Consider the following 27,653-nt stretch of genomic DNA (forward strand, 5'->3'; position numbering starts at 1 on the left):
CAAATCCCATTGTGTTTAAATAAAAGAGAGGCTGAATCGTGGGACTTGTGACTTATAAGTGTCTCCCTCTGAGCTCTGAGCCACTGGGGGATGCTGGAAAGCTGTAGTGCTCCTGATAAAGTTATCTTTCCGGAGGTGGTTGGGGGAGGCGTTGCTGTTCCTTGAAAAGGTCAAATATAAGTTCCGGAAAGCAGTTGGTGTGAAAGCCTCGCTGACCCAAGGGTTGGGAGCCGGGTTAGTAACAGTGAGGCTGTGGGTTCGAACCCCTATCAGCTCGGTGGTATAACATCCTGTCCGCGACAGAGGATGTTACTGATCACAAGGATTAGAAAGGGGTAGTTTTGCTGAAATTTGGGCCATTTTTCCTAGTAGAAAGTAGTAAAACCCCCAGTTTGCTGGTGGCACCGCTTCCCTACACTGGCCCCCACCTAGCTTCTGGCTAAGCTAGACTCGAACCCGCGCCCTCGTATATTCGAGTAAATCCCTGTAACGGAGCCATCGGACAGAGCTGCTGAGCCACCAGTCAGCTGGGTACAAACTCTTCCGGGTTTTTACCTTTTATCTTTTAGGAGGTGGGTGGGGAGGCGTTTTTATTCCCTGAAAAGGTCAAATATAAGTTCCGAAATGAGCTTAGTGTGAAAGCCTCGCTGACCCAAGGGTTGGGAGCCGGGTTAGTAACATTGAGGTTGTGGGTTCGAATCCCCACCAGCTCAGTAAGACCATGGATTGTAACATCCTCTCCGCGACAGAGGATGTTACTGATCACAAAGACTAGAAAGGGGTAGTTTTGGTGAAATTTGGGCCCTTTTGCCTGGTAGAAAGTAGTAAAAGCCCCTGCTGCTGGTGGCTCTTTCTTGTTATTAATTAAGGCTCTTTCTCATTAGAGGTATTCACCGGAATATGCTTGGAACACAGGTCTAACTGACCCCCTCCTCCCCATCCACCCGCACCCCTCTTTCCACCACTCTCTTGTATTACACCCTCCGGTGAATAACAGCTTCTCGCCCGCAATCACAAGAATGAAATGTTCTCTCTTAAATTAAAAGAATCTTTCTAACGCACACAGTGCGCGGTGAAACCTCCTCACCGATGGAAACAAACATTAAACGTGCAGAGAGTATGGGTTTCTAGCAGGAAAAAAGCAAGTCCACAACATCTCTATCCATCATAACTTAGTCATCAGCCAATACACAGTACAAAACAATATCCCCAGCCCTTCCTTTATTCCCCCGCCCCGGAGAATGCTCGGATTTCCCCTTCTCCTAGGGCTTCCCTATATCTGTAAAGGATCCAGCCCGTTTCTCCGTATTGCCCTGACCTGCTCCATCCCCTGTGCATCTCACCCGGACGGCTGTAGGCCCGCGACATTGCCGGAGCGGCGATCTTCTTCCATTCGGCCGGATCCGAGCGTCTCGCAGCCTTAAGAACCTGAGACATGAACTGCTTGACCTGTGCAGGAGCCTCCTCGATCGCCGCATTAAACAGCAAAACGTTAGATTCCCATAGAAAAGCAGAGCTCCTCAGAGTCTTTATGAGCTGCTGAAGGGCTCTGCATAAGGGAGCGATCCCCACACAGCAGCATCGCACACGTCCCACGGTGCCTTCCTCCCCGCTTCCTCTCCAACTTCTGCCCGCGCCTCTTCCCACCTTCTCCCCTGGGCCGCGATCTCTCTCTCTGTAGGGCTCTTTGCAGCTCGCGGCCGGACAGAGGGTGAGATCCTGGGCCCCGGTCCCTCCCTCCACGTCCCCTCTGCCCGCGCCTCTCCCTACGTTCGCCCCTGGGCCTGGATCCGTCTCTGGGGCTCTCTGAAGCTCCTGCTCGCTGCGAAGGAACGGTCGGGACCGAGCTGGGCTGTGCCCCGCCTCCTCCCCCTGCCGTCCAATCGCATCAGCAGGAAGGGGCGGGGCTGCAGCAAGTCTCTACTGTGATAGGCTCCCACCCTGCCTGTCTCGCCCTCACAACAATGGCGGAGCTGTAGCTTCCGGTCGGTGACCGAGAGCTCGGCCGTGCGCTGCGAGAGCGGGCAGCGGCCCGCCCTACGGGGAAAGCCGCTCAGCACCGAAGGAGCAATGGGGGCTAAGGCTGGGGGAAGCGCGGGTTCTGGCCCAGGCATGAGCGGCGCTTTACGGCCTCCCCCTCCCCAGGCTTTAAGCTTGCAAGTCCTGCAAACCGTGCAAAGGTCCCCGGGGTTTAAGCGGCTCTTCCCGCCAGCCTGCTCTCACTGCTCCGTGTTCACGGTCTGATTGTGACAGAGGGGTTCGCATGGAACCAGAAATCGGTTAAATAAACAAATGAATGAATGACCGAGGGATGCGATGTGTGTGAGAGAATGAGCGGTAAATATCGCACACGGGGAAGGCTAAATCTGTCCTGGGGGCTTCCTTTCCCAGGGCAGTGCTGGACGGTGTGTGATGGCTCAGAAGCTCCCCCCGCAGCCCGGGTCTAACAGCCCCTGCTAGAAACCCATAATCTCTGCACGTTTAATGTTTGCATAGGGGAGGAGGTTTCACCGCGCACTGTGTGCGTTAGAAAGATTCTTTTATTTTAAGAGAGAACATTTCATTCTTATGATTGCGGGCGAGGAGCTGTTAATCACTGGAGGGTGTAATTCAAGACAGTGGTGGAAAGAGGGGTAAAACTCCGGAGCCTCTGTCCCCGGCTGCCCGGAGAGTGCAGAGCCGGCTGTGAAGGGCTGGTGTCCTGTGCTAGGAGAAGAATAAGGGGTAAAACCCCGGGAGAGTCTGTAACCAGCTGACTGGTGGTTCAGCAGCTCTGTCCGATGGCTCCGTTACAGCTCTTCCCGCCAGCCTGCTCTCACTGCTCCGTGTTCACGGTCTGATTGTGACAGAGGGGTTCGCATGGAACCAGATATCGGTTAAATAAATAAATGAATGAATGACCGAGGGATGCGATGTGTGTGAGAGAATGAGCGGTAAATATCGCACACGGGGAAGGCTAAATCTGTCGTGGGGGCTTCCTTTCCCAGGGCAGTGCTGGACGGTCTGTGCCGGTGAGAGATGGCTCAGAAGCTCCCCCGCAGCCCGGGTCTAACAGCCCCTGCTAGAAACCCGTAATCTCTGCACGTTTAATGTTTGCATAGGGGAGGAGGTTTCACCGCGCACTGTGTGCGTTAGAAAGATTCTTTTATTTTAAGAGAGAACATTTCATTCTTGTGATTGCTGGCGAGGAGCTGTTATTCACCGGAGGGTGTAATACAAGAGAGGGGTAAAACCCCGGAGCCTCTGTCCCCGGCTGCCCGGAGAGTGCAGAGTCGGCTGTGAAGGGCTGGTCCTTAGGCTGGAGTCCTGTGCTAGGAGAAGAATAAGGGGTAAAAACCCGGGAGTGTTTGTACCCAGCTGACTGGTGGCTCAGCAGCTCTGCCGTCCATACCTCTAATGCGAAAGAGCCTTAATTAATAAAAAGCTGCGGGAGCTTTTACTACTTTCTACTAGGAAAAATGGCCCAAATTTCCCCAAAACTACCTCTTTCATGTGATCAGTAACATCCTCTATCGCAGAGAGAATGTCATATTCCACGATGTTACTGAGCTGGTGGGGCTTCGAACCCACAGCTTCACTGTTACTAACCCGGCTCCCAACCCTTGGGCCAGCGAGGCTTTCACACAAAGTGCTTTTCGGAACTTATATTTGACCTTTTCAGGGAGTAAAAACGCCTCCCACCTCCAAAAAGAACTTTACCAGGAGCACTGCAGCCTCCCAGGATCCACGGATTGCTCAGGATACAGAGGGAGTTGCTTATAAGCCACAAGTCCCACGGTTCATATTCAGCCTCTGTTTTATTTAAACACACTTCGATGTGATTTATTACAATAAAGTTAGTTATCAGGAAAACAGCAAGTGCACAACACCTCTCTCCATCATAATTCAGTCATCAGCCAATACACAGTACAGAGCAATATCCCCAGCCCTTCTGTTATTCCCCCGCCCCGGACAATGCTCGGATTTCCCCTTCTCCTAGGGCTTCCCTATAACTGTAAAGGATCCAGCCCGTTTCTCCGTATCGCCCTGACCTTCTCCATCTCCTGTGTATCTCATCCGGAGGGCTGCAGGCCCGCGACATTGCCGGAGCGGCGATCTTCTTCCATTCGGCCGGATCCGAGCGTCTCGCAGCCTTAAGAACCTGAGACATGAACTGCTTGACCTGTGCAGGAGCCTCCTCGATCGCCGCATTAAACAGCAAAACGTTAGATTCCCATAGGAAAGCAGAGCTCCTCAGAGTCTTTATGAGCTGCTGAAGGGCTCTGCATAAGGGAGCGATCCCCACACAGCAGCATCGCACACGTCCCCCGGTGCCTTCCTCCCCAACCTCTGCCCGCACCTCTCCCTCCCTTCTCCCCTGGGCCGCGATCTCTGTCTCGGGTCCTTTGCGGTTCCTGGCTTGAGGGGGAGATCATGGGACCCTGTCCCTACCTCCATGTCCCCTCCCCCAAACTGACAGCAGAAAGAGACCCAAGTGTTCCTTACAGAATACATAAATAAAGCGCAGCAAGCTTTATTTATGTATTCTGTAAAAGGCAGTAACTGCCTCTCCGTGTAGGTTACCCCATGCTTTCTCTTAAGGGCAGTAATTGCCCCTCTGTCCAGATTCCCCCCCTGTTTCTGTTAAGCGCAGTAACTGCCTCTCCGTGCAGGTTACCCCATGCCTTCTGTTAAGGGTCATTACCGCCTCTCCGTGCAGGTCACCCCCATGCCTTCTGTTAAGGGTCATAACTGCCTCTCCGTGCAGGTTACCCCTTATCTTCACTTCCATCCTTTAGCCACCAGGGATCTCTATGTTTATTCCAAGCCCTTTTGAATTCCAGCACAGTTCTCATCTTAAACTCCTCCACTGGGGGGCGCTCCATGCATCCAACACCATCTCCTGAATCTACCCCCTTGGAGCTTTATATTATGAACTCTAGGTCTCCTGCTTTCCTTGCTTTGGAAAAAGCTTCTATTCCCATGCCTCATTTATACTCTTCAGGTATTTAACTATCTCTTATCATAGCCTCCCTGTCTCTCCTCTCCTCCCGGGTATATACAGATTTATGTCCTGCACTCATCTCATGTGGCTTTTGGTGCAGACCACACACCACCCCAGAACTGTACACGGCTCTCCCAATGAGGCCTCGCCGATGAGCTACACAGGGGCATCACCACCTCCTTTTTCCTGCTGGTTATGCCTCTATCAGTGCAGCCCAGCCATCCCCCTGACATTAGCCACCACCTTCTCCCATGGCCTCGACCCTTCCTAGCCCCGGCTGATGAGTTGTAGGCGATCATGAGCCATTATGCCATGAGATCATTGCAGGGCATTGGCCTGTTGTAAGCTCTCTGTAAGAACATAAGAACCTGCCATACTGGGTCAGACCGAGGGTCCATCAAGCCCAGCATCCTGTTTCCAACAGAGGCCAATCCAGGCCATAAGAACCTGGCAAGTACCCAAAAACTAAGTCTATCCCATGTAACCATTGCTAATGGCAGTGGCTATTCTCTAAGTGAACTTAATAGCAGGTAATGGACTTCTCCTCCAAGAACTTATCCAATCCTTTTTTAAACACAGCTACACTAACTGCACTAACCACATCCTCTGGCAACAAATTCCAGAGTTTAATTGTGCGTTGAGTAAAAAAGAACTTTCTCCGATTAGCTTTAAATGTGCCCCATGCTAACTTCATGGAGTGCCCCCTAGTCCTTCTATTATCCGAAAGAGTAAATAACCGAGTCACATCTACCCGTTCTAGACCTCTCATGATTTTAAACACCTCTATCATATCCCCCCTCAGTCGTCTCTTCTCCAAGCTGAAAAGTCCTAACCTCTTTAGTCTTTCCTCATAGGGGAGCTATTCCATTCCCCTTATCATTTTGGTCGCCCTTCTCGGTACCTTCTCCATCGCAATTATATCTTTTTTGAGATGCGGCGACCAGAATTGTACACAGTATTCAAGGTGTGGTCTCACCATGGAGCGATACAGAGGCATTATGACATTTTCCGTTTTATTCATCATTCCTTTTCTAATAATTCCCATCATTCTGTTTGCTTTTTTGACTGCCGCAGCACACTGTAGCGACGATTTCAATGTGTTATCCACTATGACACCTAGATCTCTTTCTTGGGTTGTAGCACCTAATATGGAACCCAACATCGTGTAACTATAGCATGGGTTATTTTTCCCCTATCTGCATCACCTTGCACTTATCCACATTAAATTTCATCTGCCATTTGGATGCCCAATTTTCCAGTCTCACAAGGTCTTCCTGCAATTTATCACAATCTGCTTGTGATTTAACTACTCTGAACAATTTTGTGTCATCTGCAGATCTGATTTCCTCACTCGTTATCCTGGGGTTCCTTCCTAACCCCAGGATTATCAGGGCCAGTTCCCAGACCACGGCTGTGGTTTCTGAAATTCCTGCTAATCCCTGCGTTAGCTTGCTAGGAAACGTGCAGCCAGGAGATGGCGAACCAACCCAGCACATGGACAGAGACACGCTGAAAATTTACATTTAAAAAGTGCTAATTCACGTACAATGATGCTCTGTGCCAGTATTAAGACAGGAAAGGAAGGCCCCTGGCACGGGAAGGAATGGGAGGGGGCAGCCGAAGCTCTGGGGGCGAGAGTAATCGCCTAGTCAGAGTGTACTGGGGAATTTGAGATCTTAAAAAGTTAATACATCACTTTTTAACCTTTTTAACCTGGCTGAAGGTTACCAGGTTTTAAATGACCCAGTGATGCGCATCGCATCTTTAAGGATGCAGAGAGGAATTATTTTTAGGACAGTAATTTTGGCCTGGGCGTGTGGCCTTGCCCGGACAGGACAGCAGGCAGGGGAGGGGGGGGGGCTGGTGACTGTTTAACGGGCCACAGTCGTTCCCAGCACCAGGAGCAAGGCGCAGGAAAGCTCCACCCCCCCCCCCCCCCTTGAGCCGGTCTTAGTAATACCGAGCACCAGCTCGCTACTGGCACCCAGGGGAACCAGACTGGGGGCAGAGGTGCACCTCAGACCTAGGGCACAGCGCCCAGTCTGCTCCGGCACGAGCAGTGCAGATGCTTCCCGCCAGCTGCAAACAGCTGCGGCCTCCGCCCAAAAGTCCAAGGAACTGCAAGAAACCATTTCCTGTCTAGTGGTTCGATTTTCCTGGCTGACGGAAAGCAACGTGGATTTCAATGGAGGATATTTTCACAGCAATATCATAAGAACATGCCCTACTGGGTCAGACCAAGGGTCCATCAAGCCCAGCATCCTCTCAGCCCCTGCTATTCCAATACTGAGAGCCTGAACCCCCCCCCCCCCCCAAAAAAATATACATACGCACACACACACACAGCTCTGCCAATGCACCTCACTCATACCCTGCACCACCCTCTGCTATTCCAATTCTGAGACCCTCACACCCAGGTCTGCCAATGCACCTCACTCCTGCCCTGCAGCACCTCCTGCTATTCCAGTACTGAGACCCTCACACACACAGCTCTGCCAATGCACCTCACTCCTGCCCTGCAGCACCTCCTGCTATTCCAGTACTGAGACCCTCACACACAGCTCTGCCAATGCACCTCACTCCTGCCCTGCAGCACCCCCTGCTATTCCAGTACTGAGACCCTCACACACAGCTCTGCCAATGCACCTCACTCCTGCCCTGCAGCACCCCCTGCTATTAGTTTTTGGTCAGAGCGCATCTGGAGTACTGTGTCCAGTTCTGGAGGCCATAACCTCCGAAAGGACAGAGACAGTATGGAGGCATTGCAGAGAAAGGAGACAAAAAGATGCGTGGGGAGGTGATGGTTCTAGCTTATGGCTACCAACTGAAAACAAAATCTGTGCAGTGGGCTGGTGCCTTATTTAAATTGCATTCCACAATGAGCACCACCTCAAAAAATAATCTTTAAAATGTTTCTGAAGAAAAGGGGCATGAGAGAGACTCAGCTGGATTCTGCTGCCATGGGCGATCAATGCATCACCATTCAAGACCGAATACAAAATAGCAGCAAACCTTTATAATGCCATTCAGCAGGGGCCTCTTCTAGCTGAACCTGGGGGCCTGAGTGTCCTCTCTGCTTACAGCATGATCGATGCACACGAGACCCAATTCTGTGCACGTTAAAAAAAACAAAACGCTTTATGCACAGAAGATGTAATTTGTGCGCCTAAAATCCACATACAGAGCCCCCTCTGCACCCTGCACTCCGGGTCCAGCCTCACAGACTAACATTAGCCCGAGTGGCTTCACTCCAGCGTTCAGCCTGCATATGGCAGCGATGGCCGAGGCCTTCGTTCACGTGGGATTTAAACAGGAGGGGGGCAGATCTGCGTGCAGAGTTTAGCACAGGTTTGCACGCACCTATTTGTTCTGCAGGCGAATCTCCCTGCTGCACGGGGAGTAAAGCCTTGTGCACACAGAACGTGCACCCGTTCACGGGTAAGACTGCGCGTACAGCCCGCCACAGCTTATTAAATCTGGCCCCGAGATAGCTGCCTAGCGTGGAAACAGAGAGCACCATATTCAGTCACTGTTCGGATAGCAAAGATAACCGGACGAACTTACCCAGCTCACTTTGGAGCGATATTCAACGGTGCAGCCACAGTACCGAATATAGACAGATACGTTTATCTGGCTAACTTTAGGACAAGCTCTTTGGCCCAGCCAGACTTAGCCGGCCGACTCAGCTGCTGCCGGTTATGGCCCCCAGAATGCACCAAACTTAACCGGCTTACGTTCTAGCCGGCCAAGTGCCCACATTTCAATTTGCCGGGAACGTCCGACTTAGCCGTCTAAATGCTTTTGAACATGGACCTCTCAGTGCTTTTAAGAGTGATCTCCCTATCTTGTCGTAGGCTCTCTTCTGAAGCAAGGTGACCCAATGTGCCCTGTCCGTATCCGTGTAAACTCGCCCACGGGGCCAGTCCGAACGCTCTGGGACCCGGTGAGTAAAAGGGGTCCAGGGATATGACCCGAGAAACGAGGTATGGTGGGAACGATCGGGTATCTGCCGCCGGCGGGGGGAACCCTGGAACGGGAATCTGTAAGAGCCGTTGAGTCTCTGCCCTAGATCCTTACCACCGCCACCACTTGATCAAACTTCAGGCTCATTTTCCCCGCCGCCACAAGGGATCCTCTGGAGTTATCCCGGGCTTTCTGGGATTCTGCTACTTTCCTCGCCCCTGCCATCTCCCCCGGGGATGCCGTTCCATGCTTGCAGCCTCCAGGAGTGGCGAAAGCCGTGGAGGGTGATAGAAGAGGTCACAGCTGGACCATGGGCAGCCCCAACAGAGCAGGCGACTCAATCTGGCTCGAGGAAGACAGCGGGAGGTCAGTATAGAGCAAAGGGGGGAGGGGAAGGGGCCAGAAATCTCTCTCCCGCTTCAAGCCGTGAAGTCCGCACAGGTTAAAAGGTCGTTGGACAGCCATGGAAGCACTGGCGTTTTAGTCCCAGCTCTCAGCAGGAAAAAGCAATTAAAGAGAGGACATCTTATACTAAAAAGAGAGACAGCTCCAGCACCAGCTAGGGGTGTAGTTTAGAATTTTTATTTTTTTATTTTAGAGAAAGAATTAGGAAAACCAGCCCTTCTACACCCTCATGCATGGCCCTGCTCTGGTCCCTTCTCTGAGATGATCCTGCCCTCAGAATGGTCATGTCGGTCCTCACAAAGCTCCTTGACGTATGGGGATGTGTCCGCCTGTCCCCCTATCTCCCATTTCCTCCAGCTCAGCTTAACAGCAGAAAAGTTGCAACACACAGACCGGGATTATCTTTGGCTCGCGGCTTAATTCTTCGGCCTTAACTCTTATTAATATCAAAAATCGATAGGAAAATTCTTGCTCCCCTTCCTGAATTCGGAGCCCCCAGATGTCGCCTGGCTGCCGCGCGAATCCCCCCAACTCGATCCACTCGGTTGGTGAGGCCGTCCCGTGGGAATTCATCGCACCCAGGGCACACCGAGCGGCTCTGAAGATCGACGAGGGGTAGAGAGTCACAGCCCAAAAGGAGGAACAGCTTTCCACCCTTACTCCCGCTAAGCCCTCCCCCACCCCCGAGGACCACACACAGCGCGCATCCCAAGAGGTGATCCTATGCCTGGGAACAGCTCCCGGCTGGAAGAGCTCAGGAGTTCTGACCTTATGTCGGTTCATGGCGGCAGAGACCCGCACCCCCCACGGTGGTTACTCCTGCCCTCCGGAGCTCTGAGTCAGCCGGAATAAATGCTGTTACCTCAGAGGAAGGATGTGGTATTCGATGACCGTGCACCGGACTCTGTCATTATCTTTGCTCCTGTGGGGGGGAAAAAAAAAAAAAAAAATGAACAGACCTTGTGGAACCACCGCTTAAGCTGCAGCCTGGCCCCTTCCAAATTGAGATAGGGCTCATAGTCATCCACTTGGTGGCCCCCCCCCCCTTCCCACTCGCCTATGCCCTACTGTGAAGGGGGTCTCATTAACCCTCGTCAGCTGTCGATTCGCCACCTGGGGCTGGTCCACGACACCATCTCTTCAAGTGAGACTACTAATGAACCCAGGCAGGGATTAGAACCCACCTGCCAACAAAGGCTTACACAAGCTTCTGTGTGGCTGGCGCCTGTCTGCTGGGGGAGAGAGAGAGAGAGAGAGGCAGGTTTCTCGCTGCGGGGAACTTTAAAATAATAGAAACCCTCTTGCCTGCTGGATAAAGGTTTGATCTGTCCCGTTGGCCTGTTTTAAAGTTAAGGCACCACAGTGATGATGGCCTAAAAAAAGTTGAATTTTTTTTTTTTTATATTTCTCTCACCAGGGCAAACGTTTGCACTTTCCCCCCTAGCCTGCAGGATAGCAGCTGTGCCCTGGGACACCGAGCTAGCGATCTGAGGGAAAAGCCAGCTTTTACGCCGACACGTCAGGCTTTTTCCTCGGTTGAGTTGCATCAGCAAATATTTCAGTTATTTACATAGAAACGTTTTGACTGCTTAGCCTATTGCTCGCTCGTTATAGCTTAAAAAGTCGGATGACACAAATTCACAAAAGAATTAAAAAAACAAAATACAAAAAAACCCCCACACAACGCAGCCTGTGCTTTGCATTCTGTTCTCACTCTGCAGTACCCGGGCACGAGAACAAAGGATTCTGACCAGAAAAAAAACCAAGCACACGTTGCTGGAAAGTCTTAGAGCAGAGACATGCAGGCAACCCTGAATCTGAATTACTATCTAGTCATTGGAAGGGAGAGGGAAGCTTCCAGACCGCACCTTGTCCCATCCAGCAGACAAAAGTCCGCCATGTGGACCCGGCTGATTAAAACTGAGGGTGGGAAGCCCAGATGTACAAAGCCTATTCCCACCCGCCAGGGGAGCCTCGTTTGGCCACCTGACCCATCGTGGGATAGTTCCCAGCAGCGAGGGCCGGGAGGCACAATCTATTCTGCTTAACTCTCGCAGGAACCGGCCTGAAGCAGGCGTGGGCTAGGAGGCGGCAGATTCGTGCATCCATGCAAGTCCAAGGTTTGCCTACAACAGCCCAGGTTGATTTCCTTGACATCATGCATCATTAAGTTGAAAGTTTTGCCTCTCTGATTCTGTGCTTGGCCCTTCCCATATGATAACCATATCATCAAGGTTGGGGGTGGCACCTACAGAATCACTTTACTGACCTTAAAAGTCATTCTCTGGGCCTGCTGAGATGCATCCTAGGGTCGGCAGGTCTCCCAAAACAGCAACCAGAGCAGAACGTGGTCAAGTCGAGAGGCCTAGCACTGTCCAGTCTTTGCGCAGGACTAGGACTGAACCTTCTATTGGCCAAAAGTCAAAAGATATCATGTTTGGTGCGAGAAGGGCCTACAGTCATAGTTTATCAAATGTCATTGTACCGAGACTTCAGCTGTTTGTTAGACTGCACTGGATGGCCAGGGCTCTTTGCTTTCCTGCCTTGCTAGCTTTGTCTCAGAGACCTCCTCCCTCCCTCCCACCTCAGACGTGATTTACACAAATACCCTCCCCCCCCTTAATAGCTGCTGAAGGAATACACACACCCCCAGTCACCCCTAAGTGAGGCTCAAGGCCCCTCTAGCTGCATCACTGAGATCAATGACAAGAGGCACTATTTGATGAAGGCAGCGTAAGGATACACTACAACAGGCTTTCAGAAGAAGTGTGTGTGTGAGTGTGGGGTGGGTAGGGGGCATATCACAGGTTCCCCGCAGGAAATAACTTCAGTAGGACTAGAAAGGCATGCTCTAAAGACTAAAGGCTCTGGGCCAGGCAAGGAGATGAAGGCACTCTAAAAACACAACGTTAAGTTTCTGCTTGACATGCTCCTAGGAGAACAGCGCCATTCAGAGAGAGGCATCAAAGCAAAAAACTGTACAGAAGGGTAGCAACAAACGAGTCAAATTTTCTCAAATTCATAAAAATATGTAGATCTCATCTTAAATAAGGTGCACGTTTTGGTACAATAATCAGTTCCAGTGAAACTTGTATAAAACATGGTATCGCCATCATCAATAAATACGATTTTTAAAAAAAATGCCCATAATACTGAAGTCCTTGCTCACAGGAAGGCTGGGATTTGGGCTTGTTTGCTTTTTTTTCCTCTTTGGCCATTTGGTTTACATTTTGGTTTTGCAGGACAATCGATGCCCCCTCCATTATTCCTCACTCATGCGCTGACGAATCTCAGAAGGCAACAGGTCGAAAAGGGTGTTCTCAACAATGAGACCACCGCGCCTGAGGGAAGTGCATTCGCCAATCTCCAAGGGCAGGACCTCCAGTCGGTTTCCTTTCAGCTCCAGCTTGGTTAGCAATGTCAAGTTGGCCACACGAGGAGACAGGACACTACTCTGTTGTTTCCAACCTTTAAAGTTTTGAGCTTCCTGCAGAAGAAAAGCTCATTGGGCAACACCTCAATGCAGTTGGAGCTAATGGAGAAATATTGGAGGCACTGGAGAATTCCAACCTCTGGCGGAATCTCCCGGATTTCATTGTTGGACAAGTCCAAATGTCTTAGCTTGTTACAAAGGAAAAGCTGTGTAGGCAGAATTAAGATCTTATTACGGTTGAGATAGAGTTCTTCCAAGCTTCTGAGCTTCCGGATATGGTCAGGGATGTAGGCAATGTGGTTGCACCAAAGCTTCAAGCTGGTCAACTTCCGGCAATGCTGGAAGCTAAGAATCTCTTCAATAGTATGGAGACAGTTTTCCTTGAGGTCTAGCTCCTGTAGGTTGGTCAAACTGAAGATGGCATGGGGGATCCTCTCCAAGTCGCAGTGGATCAGTTCCAACTGCCGGAGATAGACAAGCTTCTTCAAGTTGTTCAGTGTCACCAACTTGGTGCCATCATTGTGAATGCAGAGTTTCTGAAGGTGGGTGGCCACGTCCGTGATGGTGGGAGGCACTTTTGACAGGTTGCTTTTGAGGTTAAGGACCTTGAGGTTTTTCAGATCACGGAGACTTTCAAGAGAGATTGTTTTGGAGAGATCTTGAGATAAAAATCCAAAGAGATGGAGCTCTTCCAGGCTCCGAAGGTTATAAATCCACAGTGGGATCTCCTTGATATCTTCAAATTTTATTCTAGCTACTTTGAGATGGTCCCTGAGATAGGACAAAGATGCATATGGGAGCTTCACAGGGCAGTTATACAGGGACAACTCTTCTAGATGGACCAATTTGGAGATCAAAGGTGGGATCGTAATGTCAGTGATCAATTCAAGTTTGAGGGCCTCTATTTCTGTCACTTCAAAGATGGTGTCTGGGAGACCAGAGAGCTTAAATAGGTGAAGCTCCAAACGATTCTGTGAGTTCTTCTGGAGCTTCTGCCTGAGCTTATCCACTGTCCATTCATGGTTTAGGTTCAGCTGCATCAGCTTGTTCTCACTAACCTCAGAAAGGAAAACAGCAAAGCGCTTGGAATACAGGGAGTCATACTGGTCAATTAGATAGAGCATGAAAGCAAAGTCGTTCTTCACGTCAGGAATGTCGCTGATGCCAGTTTCCTCTCTCACGATTTTAAAGGAGTATTCTTTCAGGGGCCGATGGAAAAGCCAATAGAGCGTGTAGAAGCAAGTGAGACCATAGACCCCCAAGAAGCAGATGTAGCTGATGGCCAACTTGGAGAAGAGGTGGGCTTTGGTGTGATTGCAGCAGAAGTTGTCATAGCCGGTCATGTCTTCCATCTTCACACTGCAAGGAACTATGAAGTGAATGTTCCTGACCAAAACAGCATTATAAATTGTTATCAAGACAAATTTGAAGACCTTGAGGATGGTTTGTCTCATGTACATGGAGTAGAGGATGTCACCCTCTTCCACGTGCAAGCGGAACTTCTTCACCTTCTCAAATAAGGCTTTTGCCTGCTCACCTTCTTTTTTGTCCAGCAGACTTGCCGTAGAGGACTCTGCTACAATTTTGTCAGGAATGGGCACAATGGATGGATCTTTGCTGGGGCTGACTTCTGCACTCTCCTCCAGGTTGCTCGGCTTGAATTCCTTTTCTAAGTCTTGGTTCACTTTCTCCTGGTTCTCCCCAGACACCTCAGAGAGGGCCCGGGTGGTCCACGGTGAGTCAAAACACTTGCCCAGGATAGAGATGAAGTGCTCTATTTTAGAGCTGGTCCCGGGGAACTTAAACCAGAAGTTCCCGCAGATGATGAAGATAAGGGTGTGGATGACCACCAAGTACGGGAAGTATTTGGCGTACCAGTGCAGGGCCGTCTCGTAGCACATCTGGTTGATGAAGTTGTACTGCTGGATGTCCAGGTTGTTCTTCAGACCGTTCATCTCCCGCGCTTCCGCCTTTGGCGAGACCTCGGAGGACGTCTCCGTGGAAGCATTGAATGCCCTCTTGGTGAACTCCTCACAGGTGATGTCCGAGACGCCACTGGCAGAGATGTGGTTGGGGAGGCAGATAATTTTGTCTTGCATCACCTGGAAAGACACAGAGAAAGAAGGGGGCGGCATGAATATATAGAGCTGGGAGTTAAACCCTCATCATTATTCAGATCTGTCCTGTGTCTGCTGCATATCTACGGGTGATGGAAAGATGCTTTCTTCTGTTCTTTGGCTTTTCAATGCAAATCGGGATTGACCTCTACTGGGGGGCCTGATTCTTCATTCATAACATAATTAGCTCAGGGCGAGCGTCGGATGTGGTGCACTTGGATGTCAGTAAAAAAAAAAGTTTGATACTGCCCCACACAGGAGACTCTTCAATAAACTGTTGTGGGTCCCAAGGTGGTGGATTGGATTAGAAACCGGATTAGTGATGGACAACAAGAGGATGGTGGTAGAGTTTGTTCTAAGACATGAGGAGTTATCGGTGGCGAGCCTCAAGGAATTGTACTGGGGCCAGGTTCTGTTCGATATCTTTGCGAGCGATATCGCAGAAGGGTTAAGCTGGAAAGGTTTGTCTGTTTTTTGGGGGGGTTTTTTCGCAGATGATACTAAGATCTGCAACAGGGTGGATGCTCCTGCTGGAGCAGACAGAATGAGGAGCGGCCCGCGAAAGTTTGAGACGTGTGTGTTACGTTGTAACCCGCACCGAACGATGGACGGCGCGGGATATAAATATTTTAACGATGAAGGAAAGATTTAAAAAGACCGTCAAGTGCCTGGCGGCTGAGATTCAATACAAAGAAATGCAGAGTCGTGATTTTAGGCTGCAGAAATCCAAGGGGGGGACAATGCAGGATGGCCCCCGTCCCACCTTTTTTTTTTGATTTGAGAGAATATTTTTTACTTCTGAGCCTGAGCAGGTTTAATTAACGTACGGAAATGTTTCTTCGTAGAGAGGGCTGCGCATGTACGGAACGGCGTTATCAGGGGAGGCGAACAGAAATATACAATTCACAAGAGAACCCGGGATAAGGCCAGAGGATCCACAGTTATAAGATAAGGTAAAGGCAAGTGGAAGGAAGTCCAGATGAGTTTTGCACTGATTTCTATGTTATGTTTCCAACTGGCTTCCCATCCCCGCATGTAGTCCAACCATTGTAACGTCAGTCCTCGGCCGAGACCTGCAGACCCCAGTGCATGCCCCCCCCCCGAACCACTCTTGTGTTGTTGGAGCAACGTTTTCACTGGGTCAACGCAACCCAGCCATGGACTGAACAATGCATGAACCGAAGAGGTTCCCGCTATCCCACACTGCATGTGTACACTGCTCAGCAAAGTCCACGGGCAGAGCCAGCGTTTCATCCGCAATGTTCAGAAAACAAGATGGCAGTGGTGGCGACTCCCAGCCCTGGACAAGGAGGGGACCTGGCAGCCCCTCACGCCGGGTTCGGGAGGGAGCCGGGGTCTGTGTGGTTGGACAGTGGGTGGGTGGGGGAGGGGGGGGTTAAGCTTTTGTTGCGGGTAGGGGGAGTGGATCTAGCTGTCAGGATAAAAAAAAAAAAAGACCCAAGACGGCCTCTTCCTCCTCCCCACCACCACCCTCCTTAACCCAAATAAAAGCAATGCCGGGCCTGTGCCGAGGGGAGGAAAGCAAACCACGTGAGAGAACCCCCGCCAAAAAAAGGGATTATTATTATTACTCCGCACGCAAACAGAGAAAGGCCCAGCCTGGATAGGCAGCTCCTGTCTGTATGCGAAAACAATTTTAATTATTCCCTGCAGAGGGGAAGAGGGAGGCCATTAAAAGATCAAAAGGAATGGGAGGGATGACTGCTCGCTGCCTACACACAAGATCTGACTTTAGAAATCTTGGGTGTGCCCAGAGCAGAGGGCCTGGGGGCCAGCAGGTGGGGGGGGGGGGGGGGGGGAGGCTGCATGCACCCAGCAGCCTCCCTCCCGCAGGGGAAACCTGCAGAGCAGGTCCGCACTCGCAAGCTCCCGGAATGCACGTGGCCCACACACACACACACGTAAAAGTGTGCGCAGCGCACGCCTGCATTTCTGGACCGGGGGGGGGGGGGGGGGGGCGGCTGATGATTACCGGGCTCGCCGGAGGGGTTTTCCCATGGTGCACGTCGGGCACAGAGCCCATATCCCCCCCTCCCCCTGCCATGTGACGGAAAGAGAGGGAGCCGGCACAGGGGCCTCACACCCGGCACTCGGGACCGGAGCTCACCCGCCAGGTTCCCTGAAACCCCCCCCCAACAAGGGAGCAACGTGGCAGAGGAGGGGGGGGGGGCACTGGATCCTCTCTCTCTGACAGAAACCTTTCCCAGAAGTTAAAAGTGAACAGAATGTGGAAAGAGAGAGAAAGAGTGTGTGAGAGAGAAAGAGAGAGTGTGAGAGAGAAAGAGAGTGTGTGAGTGAGAGTGTGAGAGAGAGAGAGAGTGTGTGAGAGAGAGAGAGTGTGTGAGAGAGAGAGAGTGTGTGAGAGAAAGAGAGAGAGAGAGAGAGGAGTCTCAGTGAGCAAGGCCTGCCCGCTGGTTCATTACTGAGAGCGAGCAGGAAATGCCACGCTGGAGCTGCAGGGCCCTCCGGCAGCGCAGACATCCTGCCCGCCTGTTTCCCTTTCCAAGTCACTAATCCCACTGGCTGGGGTTTGTCTCCAGGTCGCCTGCGACAGGGCTGGGGTTGAGGCGACTGCACAGCTGGGCAGGGCGGCCATCTTGAATCCCAGCCAAGCGTCCCCCCGAACGTGTTTACAATGAAAATCACCACGATTTCCGTATTTCCCCCCCACCCCCCGGTTTATTTTAATTAAAATGTGTCTGTTTCGTAACTTATTTTTGGTTTGAGGGGCTCCTCTCTGTCTGGGAATAAGTGAAGCGAGTTAATGTTCGATCCCGACGTCATTCTGAGAGCCACATTGCCTCCCCCCAAACCAAACCAGGCCAGCAAGGCTCAAAGCCTCCCATTTCTAGGGGGGGGGGGGGGGGATTTTCACGACCACTTGAGAGGGCGACGCCGCTGAGGTTTTTTTTTGGGGGGGGGGGGGGGGGGGGAAGACGAAGGGAAGAGATATTTTAAGAGGGTGACCCCCCCTGGAGGCGAGGCCTAGCCGAGGCGTCCAGGGCGATGACAGGACTGAGCCGGCTTTTCATCCCCCACCCCCCGCGCGACGCACTCACGGCGCACACCCGGAGAGGAGCACGCCCCGCGCCTCCCTCCGTCACGCCCACCTGAAGGGTACAGCCGAAGACGCCTATCATGAGCATGGCGAGGGTGATGTACTCCGCCAGGACATCCCACCAGGGCTTCAGGACCCTGAAGGCCGGCTGCTGCTCCGTGAACTGCTTGAACTCCGCCACGGGTATCATCTTGCCTGCAGAGGGGGGGAGGGAGAGAGAGAGAGAGAGAGGAGAGAGATCAGGAGGAGGAGAGCTGACTGAGAGGAGCAGGACACCCCCAACTCGCGTGGGGGCAAAGCGAGGAAAACCGCAGCCGGTCCAGGTGCAAGTAGAGGAGGAGCAGGAGAGCTGGCAAGGTTTTTCCAGGAGAGGGGTGGAGGGGCGGCTACAGCCTCAGTAGGTGAGGAGCGACTGCCCCCCCAATGAGGGGGCAGCAAGGTGCGGGGAGAGGCACGAATTTATTCGCGAAACGTTGGATTCAGGCCCCTCCCGTCCCTCTCATCGCAGGCGGGCGCTGCCTGCGGAGCGGGTGCGAGAGGTGCGCAGAGTCGGGGAGGGAGGGGGCATAACGTGGTGGTGGTGGGGGGGGGGGGCAGGACCTGGATGTCTTCCTATTCTATTCTATCCGTTCACCTCCCTCCTCCACCCCTCGCCCCCTCCTTCCTGCCACTCATGTCACGCTCTCGGGGGCGGCCGAATCTTATCAGGGAGCTGCAGTGGCTGGGACACCCCCTACCCCGTCCCACAGCAGAGAGGGAGAGGGGAAGGACGGGCCCCACCCCTGCCTCTTATCTGGAGGAAGAGACGCTCCCAGAGTGTCAGGGCAGGGCCGGGCGCTGTGTCCCCACTGCGCCGTGCGCAGACAGCAAAAAACCAAACAGGCCACAAATTTGGCAGGGACCGCACAAGCCCCGGCAGTGTCAGCTTCTGTACATCAGCCACGCTGTACGTCCCCTGCGTGCCTGGGACCGGCAAAGCATTAAATAGTGTCACACAGGGAAGGAGAGCAGATACAATGGCAAAGAATGAAATTCACTTGCAGGTGCCTGATCAGTCAGAAAAGCTGGAATATGCACCTCTAGGACTAGAGGATCAGGGGACGGGAGCAGGGATACAGAGCCCGTCACCTCTAGGACTGGAGGGATCAGGGGATGGGAGCAGGGATACAGAGCCTGTCACCTCTAGGACTGGAGGGCTCAGGGGATGGGGGCAGGGATACAGAGCCTGTCACCTCTAGGACTGGAGGGATCAGGGGATGGGAGCAGGGATACAGAGCCCGTCACCTCTAGGACTGGAGGGATCAGGGGATGGGAGCAGGGATACGGAGCCTGTCACCTCTAGGACTGGAGGGATCAGGGGATGGGAGCAGGGATAAAGAGCCCGTCACTTCTAGGACTGGAGGGATCAGGGGATGGGAGCAGGGATACAGAGCCTGTCATCTCTAGGACTGGAGGGATCAGGGGATGGGATACAGAGCCTGTCACCTCTAGGACTGGAGGGATCAGGGGATGGGAGCAGGGATACAGAGCCCGTCACCTCTAGGACTGGAGGGATCAGGGGATGGGAGCAGGGATACAGAGCCAGTCACCTCTAGGACTGGAGGGATCAGGGGATGGGAGCAGGGATACAGAGCCCGTCACCTCTAGGACTGGAGGGATCAGGGGATGGGAGCAGGGATACAGAGCCCGTCACCTCTAGGACTGGAGGGATCAGGGGATGGGAGCAGGGATGCAGAGCCTGTCACCTCTAGGACTGGAGGGATCAGGGGATGGGAGCAGGGATGCAGAGCCTGTCACCTCTAGGACTGGAGGTATCAGGGGATGGGAGCAGGGATGCAGAGCCTGTCACCTCTAGGACTGGAGGGATCAGGGATGGGAGCAGGGATGCAGAGCCTGTCACCTCTAGGACTGGAGGGATCAGGGGATGGGAGCAGGGATACAGAGCCTGTCACCTCTAGGACTGGAGGGATCAGGGGATGGAAGCAGGGATACAGAGCCTGTCACCTCTAGGACAGGAGGGATCAGGGGATGGGAACAGGGATACAGAGCCTGTCACCTCTAGGACTGGAGGGATCAGGGGATGGGAGCAGGGATACAGAGCCTGTCACCTCTAGGACTGGAGGGCTCAGGGGATGGGAGCAGGGATACAGAGCCTGTCACCTCTAGGACTGGAGGGCTCAGAGGATGGGTGCAGGGATACAGAGCCTGTCACCTCTAGGACTGGAGGGATCAGGGAATGGGAGCAGGGATACAGAGCCTGTCACCTCTAGGACTGGAGGGATCAGGGGATGGGAGCAGGGATACAGAGCCTGTCCCCTCTAGGACTGGAGGGATCAGGGGATGGGAGCAGGGAGCAGGGATACAGAGCCCGTCACCTCTAGGACTGGAGGGATCAGGGGATGGGAGCAGGGATACAGAGCCCGTCACCTCTAGGACTGGAGGGATCAGGGGATGGGAGCAGGGATACAGAGCCTCTCACCTCTAGGACTGGAGGGATCAGAAGACGGGAGCAGGGATACAGAGCTTGTCACCTCTAGGACTGGAGGGATCAGGGGATGGGAGCAGGGATACAGAGCCTGGCACCTCTAGGACTGGAGGGAGCAGGGGATGGGAGCAGGGATACAGAGCCTGTCACCTCTAGGACTGGAGGGATCAGGGGATGGGAGCAGGGATACAGAGCCTGTCATCTCTAGGACTGGAGGGATCAGGGGATGGGAGCAGGGATACAGAGCCTGGCACCTCTAGGACTGGAGGGAGCAGGGGATGGGAGCAGGGATACAGAGCCTCGGAGGGATCAGGGGACGGGAGCAGGGATACAGAGCCTGTCACCTCTAGGACTGGAGGGCTCAGTAGCTTCCACCACTGACTCAGTTCTTGACATCAGGAAGGGTGACCCACTTGTGCTGAAGAGGAGCTGGATTTTGTTTCAGGAATTAATCTGCTGGACATTCCAAGTACACGTGACTTCACGTGCAGGCCAGTAATGGATTCAGAGTGGTAGCTTTCAGCTAAACCCAACTCAGAGCAGAGCTGGTCATGCCAGGAACTAAATTACCATAGCACCATAAATAATGTGCACCACTAATGCAGCCCCAGCTCTCTCTCCCTTCCTAGAAACAGGCAACAGGCGTGCAGAAAACCCCCCTGTGCCACTCACGATAAACACATCCAGCCTCTGCCCTTACTCCATCACTGCTGCAGTGGCACTGACCCTGCTCCACCTCCCCCCCCCCCAACTGTGCTTATCCCAGGCTTTACCCCTCACTCCCAGCACTCCCGGTGCCTCTCCGTGAACCACCTCCAGCCCGTCCATAGCCTTTTACGGGCTGCAGCCTTCAGAACTGGACTCAGTACTCCGGGTGAAGAGCAGGGGATTGGTTAGAGCAGCAGAGGGAACCAGGGAAGCTCGGGGTCTGAAATCCTGCTTCTCCCACCGAGGTCCCTCGTGACCTTGGACAGATCACCTCGCCCCGTGTCACGTCAGCTGCAAACGTAGGGCCGATGCAGTAAAGTGCGCTCAGGCCGAGCGTGCACCGTCAGCTCCCGTTTGGATGCGCGTTTTCGACGCGCTGTTTTTACCCCTTAATCGGTAAGGGGTAATAGCGCGTGGGAAATGTGTGGCCGACACCCCCCCCCCCATCGAAACTAATAGCAAATGCGTGTTGATGGCCCCTATTAGTCATTCCTAGCGCCTCCTTTTACCGCCGGCCCTCATTTGCATACGGGCAGATACTGAATCGCGCGCCCGGGACAGCAGGGCGCTCGCCGGCTCTCCCGCGGGTTTTTTTTTTTTTCATGTATCGGCCCCGTTAGATGGTAAGCTCTCCGGGGAAGGGAAATACCCGCTGTAACTTGCCTGAGGCCCAGGTTTGGAAAGGCGAGAGCGCATCATCCGAGCGCAGAACGCGCAGGGGCATTGGCTGCCTCCCCCCCTCCGTCTCCGGCCGCTGCCCGGTCACGCTGTTTCGCTACCTTGGGTTCGTCGGGCGCCGTCACCCCCAGGTTGCTCTCCTGCTCGGGGGGTGGACGCTTGTTTCTCGCCCCCACCCCCCCCCCCTTCTCCCACATCGTCCACTGCTCCCTCAGATTACTGCACCCCCCCCCCCCAAATGGCTCGACTCTGCCGTTTCGTCTTCCCATCTTACGCATTCAACCACGTCTCGTGTCTCTTTTCTTTTTTTTTTTGGATCGCTGTCTCGTTGCATCTCCTCCCTTCTCAGGGGGGGTGTCCCGCTCTGCAGATCTTAGCATCGTCTGCAAAAGGGACAAACTCAAAAGAAGCAGCCCCGGCCAGGGCTGATCCCGGATTTGCCCCATGGATAACTCTCTCTCCTCGCTTTGACCTCCCCGTGGGTTTCTGACCTTGTCCATCACCTCAGAACCCAGCCCTGGGCCACCCAACGTACTTCTCAAGTCCCCTGCCAGCCTCTCCTTGCTCTCCTGCCCCCCCCCCCAAGACTCAGCCCCTGGCAGCCAGGAGCGGTGGCCCAGCGAGCCAGGGGCAGCGCTCCAAGCGCAGCAGTCAGCAGCCGGTGCCCAGAGCCAGCCCCCTGTCTGCAGAGGCCCAGCAGCAGCAGCATCTAAAAATAAGCAATCGATATATTACAACAGGACATCCGACCCTGCTGCCAGCCCCCTCCGCCTCCCGTCCGAAGATGGGAGCGGTCCGAGCCGCGTGCCAGGAAGCAGCGCAAGCGAGCCAGGCAGGATTTAAGTCAAACGCCACGCAGCTCGCAACTTATCCCTGGGATCCTACACCCTCGCAGGATGACATCCATGCCCCCCCCCCTTAAAAAAAAAAAAAATCAAAACACAGTCATATAACACTACTGCCGTCACCTTAACAAAATCGGGGATTCTCCTTCAAGCTCCCAGGGTTATTGGGTTTGTAGTCGGAGGGGCTGTGAATGATGAGAACCAAACTCAAACTCATTCCCGGGTCAGGTCGTGCTGCCAGCCTCCCCGGGCTACGCCACATCCCGAGGGGGAGGGACCCAGCAAACCCAGCTCAAATCCTGGCCACAGAATCCGGGTTTTAGAAGGTGATGCAGCTTCCAATCCCACTGCTGCCACCAACTCTCTTCTCTGTGTGACCCTTCAGCGGGCCGCTCGACCTTCCTGTGCTCCGGTTCAGAGCGGGAACTCTTCCGAGCAGGGTCCTTGCATCCATGCCTCGCGCCCAGCAAGGGTGCCCAGAGGATACTCCGTAATAATTCTTACTGCCAGTAACAAACCTGGCATAGTATTTATACTTCAGCATTTCTAATCCCAGGGGTGGGGGGGGGGAGGAGAGTGAGAAGTTTTCCACCTAGCCAATGACCCGCCGAGCTGGTTTAACCTCTCCAGCATGGCTGCACTAAATTGGTCACACCCAGAAATTACTGCTGGCTTCCCGCCATCAGGGAGAGGCTGAGCCAGGCCTGGATTCCCCCACCCGTCGTCACCCCTTGTATCCCAAGCTTCCACTTTCTACAAATATGGAGCAGAAATCACGATTTCAGAGATAATACAGGGGGGGGGGGGAGGGCAAGCCGTGACTGGCTAAGCCCACCCCCACGGATCGGGGGCAATCTGGGCAGCCTGCACACTCAGGACACTGCATCAGCTGCTCCGGGCAGCAGGAGCAACTCTTGGTGTTGTCTTCTGCAGGGCAGGATATGTGGTCTCTAGTGGGGGGGGGGGGGGGGAGATTGCCTGCAGGCAGACACTGTCTAGGCTCACCCACCCTGCCCCCACCCTCTGCTGTCTCTTGGTGCCCAGTCCCCCCCCCCCGCACACGCATTCATCCCCGGAAACAAAACCCATTGGAAAATTGCCTCAGGGACATTAGAGAGACTTCAAAAGAGCCCAGGCCGTGGATTCACAGGCTCACTGAGAACAGATTCCTCAACACAACAGCTTCCTTCCCTCTTCTGTTATTACTCCTAGATCTACTTCCTACTGCCATGTTTTTACAATTTTTTTTTTCAGAATAAAAAAATGTATTTTTTTTTGTTCATCCCCCATGCTCAAGCTTCTAAATCTTTTAAAATGCTCCTTTTGAAAGTGCTTTTCAGCTGTCCGTGCTGTATTCATGCTTTACGTGTATCAGTGTGACGCCTGCATGGGGCTCTGATGAAGATCTGCTCTTCAGCTGTCTGTGCTGTATTCATGCTTTACGTGTATCAGTGTGGCGCCTGCATGGGGCTCTGATGAGGATCCGCTCTTCAGCCGTCCGTGCTGTATTCATGCTTTACGTGTAACAGTGTGACGCCTGCATGGGGCTCTGATGAAGATCTGCTCTTCAGCTGTCTGTGCTGTATTCATGCTTTACGTGTATCAGTGTGATGCCTCTTCAGCTGTCCGTGCTGTGTTCATGCTTTACGTGTATCTGTGTGTCGCCTGCATGGGGGCTCTGATGGGGATCTGCTCTTCAGCTCTCCGTGCTGTATTCATGCTTTACGTGTATGATGGCTCTGTGGGGGGACAGGGGGCCTCTGGTGCTGATTAGCACAACAACCCCTTCCCTGAGTTACTTACATTTATAATGCTGAGAATAGTCAAGCAGGAGGAGCTTTCAGGAAGTTTAGGACCTTTGTCTGCTCTGTTCATGAAATAAAGGTCAGAATTGTATAGTGGGATCTCAGGGGGGTCTCATTGCTTGTCCCTGGCCCCTTAAATATCCATAATAAAATTATTATTATTTTTTTTTTTTGCTCAGACGGCTACTGCTTTGGCAGAAAACTTTGACCCACGGAGGGAAAATATAAAATCCAGGCTCCTGGAGGAGATGTGGCTGCTACGGACGAGGGGAGATCAGATTCTGCTCCCAAGGGCCCGGGGGTTCCAGCTCCCGGCCCACGCTCCCAGCACTGCATGAGTCACATCTGGCAAACCGCTGGCCCCGGACACACAAAGGCAGCTTTTATCCGAATGCTTTCTCTCTGCCTGTTTGCAGAACGGTGCGAGGAACGGGGCCAGCCCAGAGCCTGTACCTGGTACCTGGTCGGGAGAGTAAACAGCTTCCAGTTCCAGGGAGGCGGCCCTCTGCCGATCAAAAAGGCACCCTGGCTGCAAAATCTCTTCGCTCGCCCAGGCGGCTAGCCTCGAACAAGCCGGGCAACCACTTGGTGGCTTGCATCTCACGACTGCTAAGCTTGCCGATGACTTTTCTTTTTTTTTTTGCATAACGTATTACGACCCTTGATATCCTTCACCTCTTGATCTTCATAAGAACATAAGAACATGCCATGCTGGGTCAGACCAAGGGTCCATCAAGCCCAGCATCCTGTTTCCAACAGTGGCCAAACCAGGCCACAAGAACCTGGCAAGTACCCAAACACCATGAAGATCCCATGCTACTGATGCAATTAATAGCAGTGGCTATTCCCTAAGTAAACTTGATTAATAGCAGTTAATGGACTTCTCCTCCAAGAACTTATCCAAACCTTTTTTGAACCCAGCTACACTAACTGCACTAACCACATCCTCTGGCAACAAATTCCAGAGCTTTATTGTGCATTGAGTGAAAAAGAACTTTCTCCGATTAGCCTTAAATGTGCTACTTGCTAACTTCATGGAGTGCCCCCTAGTCCTTCTATTATCTGAAAGAGTAAATAACCGAGTCACATCTACTCGTTCTAGACCTCTCATGATCTTAAAGACCTCTGTCATATCCCCCCTCAGCCGTCTCTTCTCCAAGCTTCTGGGGAGATTGCCTCCGTCATGTACTTTATTGAAACCTACTAGACGTTTGAATATTTCCCTCATTCTCCTTTCATGCTTTCTGTCCTCTAACTACAATCCGACTTCCTTAAGCCTCCCTGGGTAGGAGGCGAGCCACTTCTTTATCCCTTCCATGAACCACCTCCTTCCTCCGGATGGGCTGCAGGTGAGGGTCTCTCTGGTCCACCGATACAGGGCCAATATTGCCTCCTTTCCCTGCCGTGAGGCTTCCCCTTGCTTTATTTCGCTGACCCGCAACCTTCAGGTACTGCAGATAATTACTGCTGGGTCTCTCTTTCCTGTCCGAACAGTTTCCGGCGCCTCATGGATGTTTGCACCCCAGCTGCAGGGTGTTGCATCCCTTTTGTACTGAAGCACCAGTCCCTGGCCTGTGCTTCCAGTTATTTTGTTTTCACCTTCCCTTTTCGTTTCATTTTTTTTCCAAGTCCCCTTTTCTTTCGTTTCGTTTTTTTTTCCACCCACCCCAGTGTGGAAGTGTCAGCAGTCTTACTGGAGTCCAGACCGTTCACATCCAACATTCCCCCCCGACCTGCCAGCTCTGTCGTCCTCAAAGGACCGGTGCATTTTGTCCCTGGGTCCGCTGCACGGACCCAAGCCTGAACATACAGGTCCTCATCCGCTCTGCAGTAATGAAGCGCGTTAAAAGTTAACTCTACTTCACACCGGCCAACCGAGCCATCGCGCAGCACAGCTAAGACGAAATGCATTCGCGTCCTTCCAACCCTGTTGCACCCCCCACCCCGAGCATGGAAATAGAGCTGGACACCGATGTTTGACACCAAAGGTTTCTGTGTAAGGTTTTCAGGGATGAGCAGGATGAAGATGGGAGGGGAAGACAGGCAGTGGCTGTTTTTCCAACGATTTAATGAGGTATCATAGGAGAACATTTCTATGGCACAAAATGTAAAAAAAACCCAAAAAAAAACCCCAACACATTTTCTATGGATTCCGTGAGTTATACCCCGAAAAATCTGCACCAGGGCTCACTGTTTTACCTGAAAGGCTTGACGTCAAGTCCTCCTGGCTAGGACTGGCGTGGAAAGCCTGAACAGCCAGTGGCATTTCGGCGCACCTCCCACATTGATGCCATTGATTTAGGCATCTGCCGCATTGAAAATTGCGCCGCCCTTGTGCTCACGAGGGTAGGAGGTCACAAAATAAAAGTTTTGCTTTTCAAAATTCGCATCCATCTTCGGGCAATGGGAAGCCTGCTACCCAAAGGGCTCCGGTTCACGCGGGTTTACAAACGTGATAGGTGGCACGCAGCCATCTCCTGGGTGCATGGTCCGATAGCGCAGTCCTCACGCACGCTGGCGTCCAGTTCCAGGAGGGAAGAGGTCCCTGGAAATGGGAACCCACCAACTGATAGCAACCAAGCAGGTGACAAGAGTCCAGGTGCCCGAGACAGGTACAGGAGACATGAGAGGAAGATGACGTTGAGGTAAGCGGGGCATCTTGGCAAGCTCTATTTCCAGTGACAGGGAGAGGAAGCTGGCTTAATCTTTCCTGGAACATTTCATACATCTTTGCATCAGCTTCCGGGCTCCTGTCCAAAACAATCCGCCTTCTCCTCTCTCCGTGACAACAGAGAGGTGGATCCACCCTGCACTCATGCACAGGAGGATTGCAGAACTCTCCTCCCTGGCTGGAATTAAGCTGGGGCAAGGCTTTGTGTTAAAACATTACTGTTACGGCCAAAAAAAATCATTCCCAGGACTCGGTCGTTAGATACGGCAAACAGAAGCATTAGCAGCACACCTGCTGGGTATTATTTCACGCCTGAGAAAATAAAATGACTTCAGGACTTACCAAAAGCTATTCTTGCCTATCTGTTCTGGCCATAATTACAAATCAGGAGGGGGGTGCTGCTGCTGCACTGATCATCATCAGGACCTCCCCAGGCAGACATCGGGCGTAAAGCATGAATACAGCACGGACAGCTGAAAT

General features: G+C 52.7%; 1 protein-coding gene across 1 annotated transcript; it reads right to left on the reverse strand.

Annotated features, from left to right (window-relative positions):
• Nucleotides 1-12,520: 12,520 nt before the first annotated feature.
• On the reverse strand, nucleotides 12,521-27,649 carry LOC115081198 (volume-regulated anion channel subunit LRRC8E-like). Its single transcript, XM_029585722.1, is given in 4 exon segments — nucleotides 12,521-12,808; nucleotides 12,811-14,887; nucleotides 18,034-18,176; nucleotides 27,516-27,649. Coding segments are annotated over 3 exon segments (2,409 nt in total). The 5' UTR covers nucleotides 18,172-18,176; nucleotides 27,516-27,649; the 3' UTR covers nucleotides 12,521-12,614.
• Between the last annotated feature and the right edge of the window lie 4 nt (nucleotides 27,650-27,653).

The sequence above is a fragment of the Rhinatrema bivittatum genome, chromosome 19, assembly GCF_901001135.1.
Source record: "Rhinatrema bivittatum chromosome 19, aRhiBiv1.1, whole genome shotgun sequence".
Classification (NCBI taxonomy): Eukaryota; Metazoa; Chordata; class Amphibia; order Gymnophiona; family Rhinatrematidae; genus Rhinatrema; species Rhinatrema bivittatum.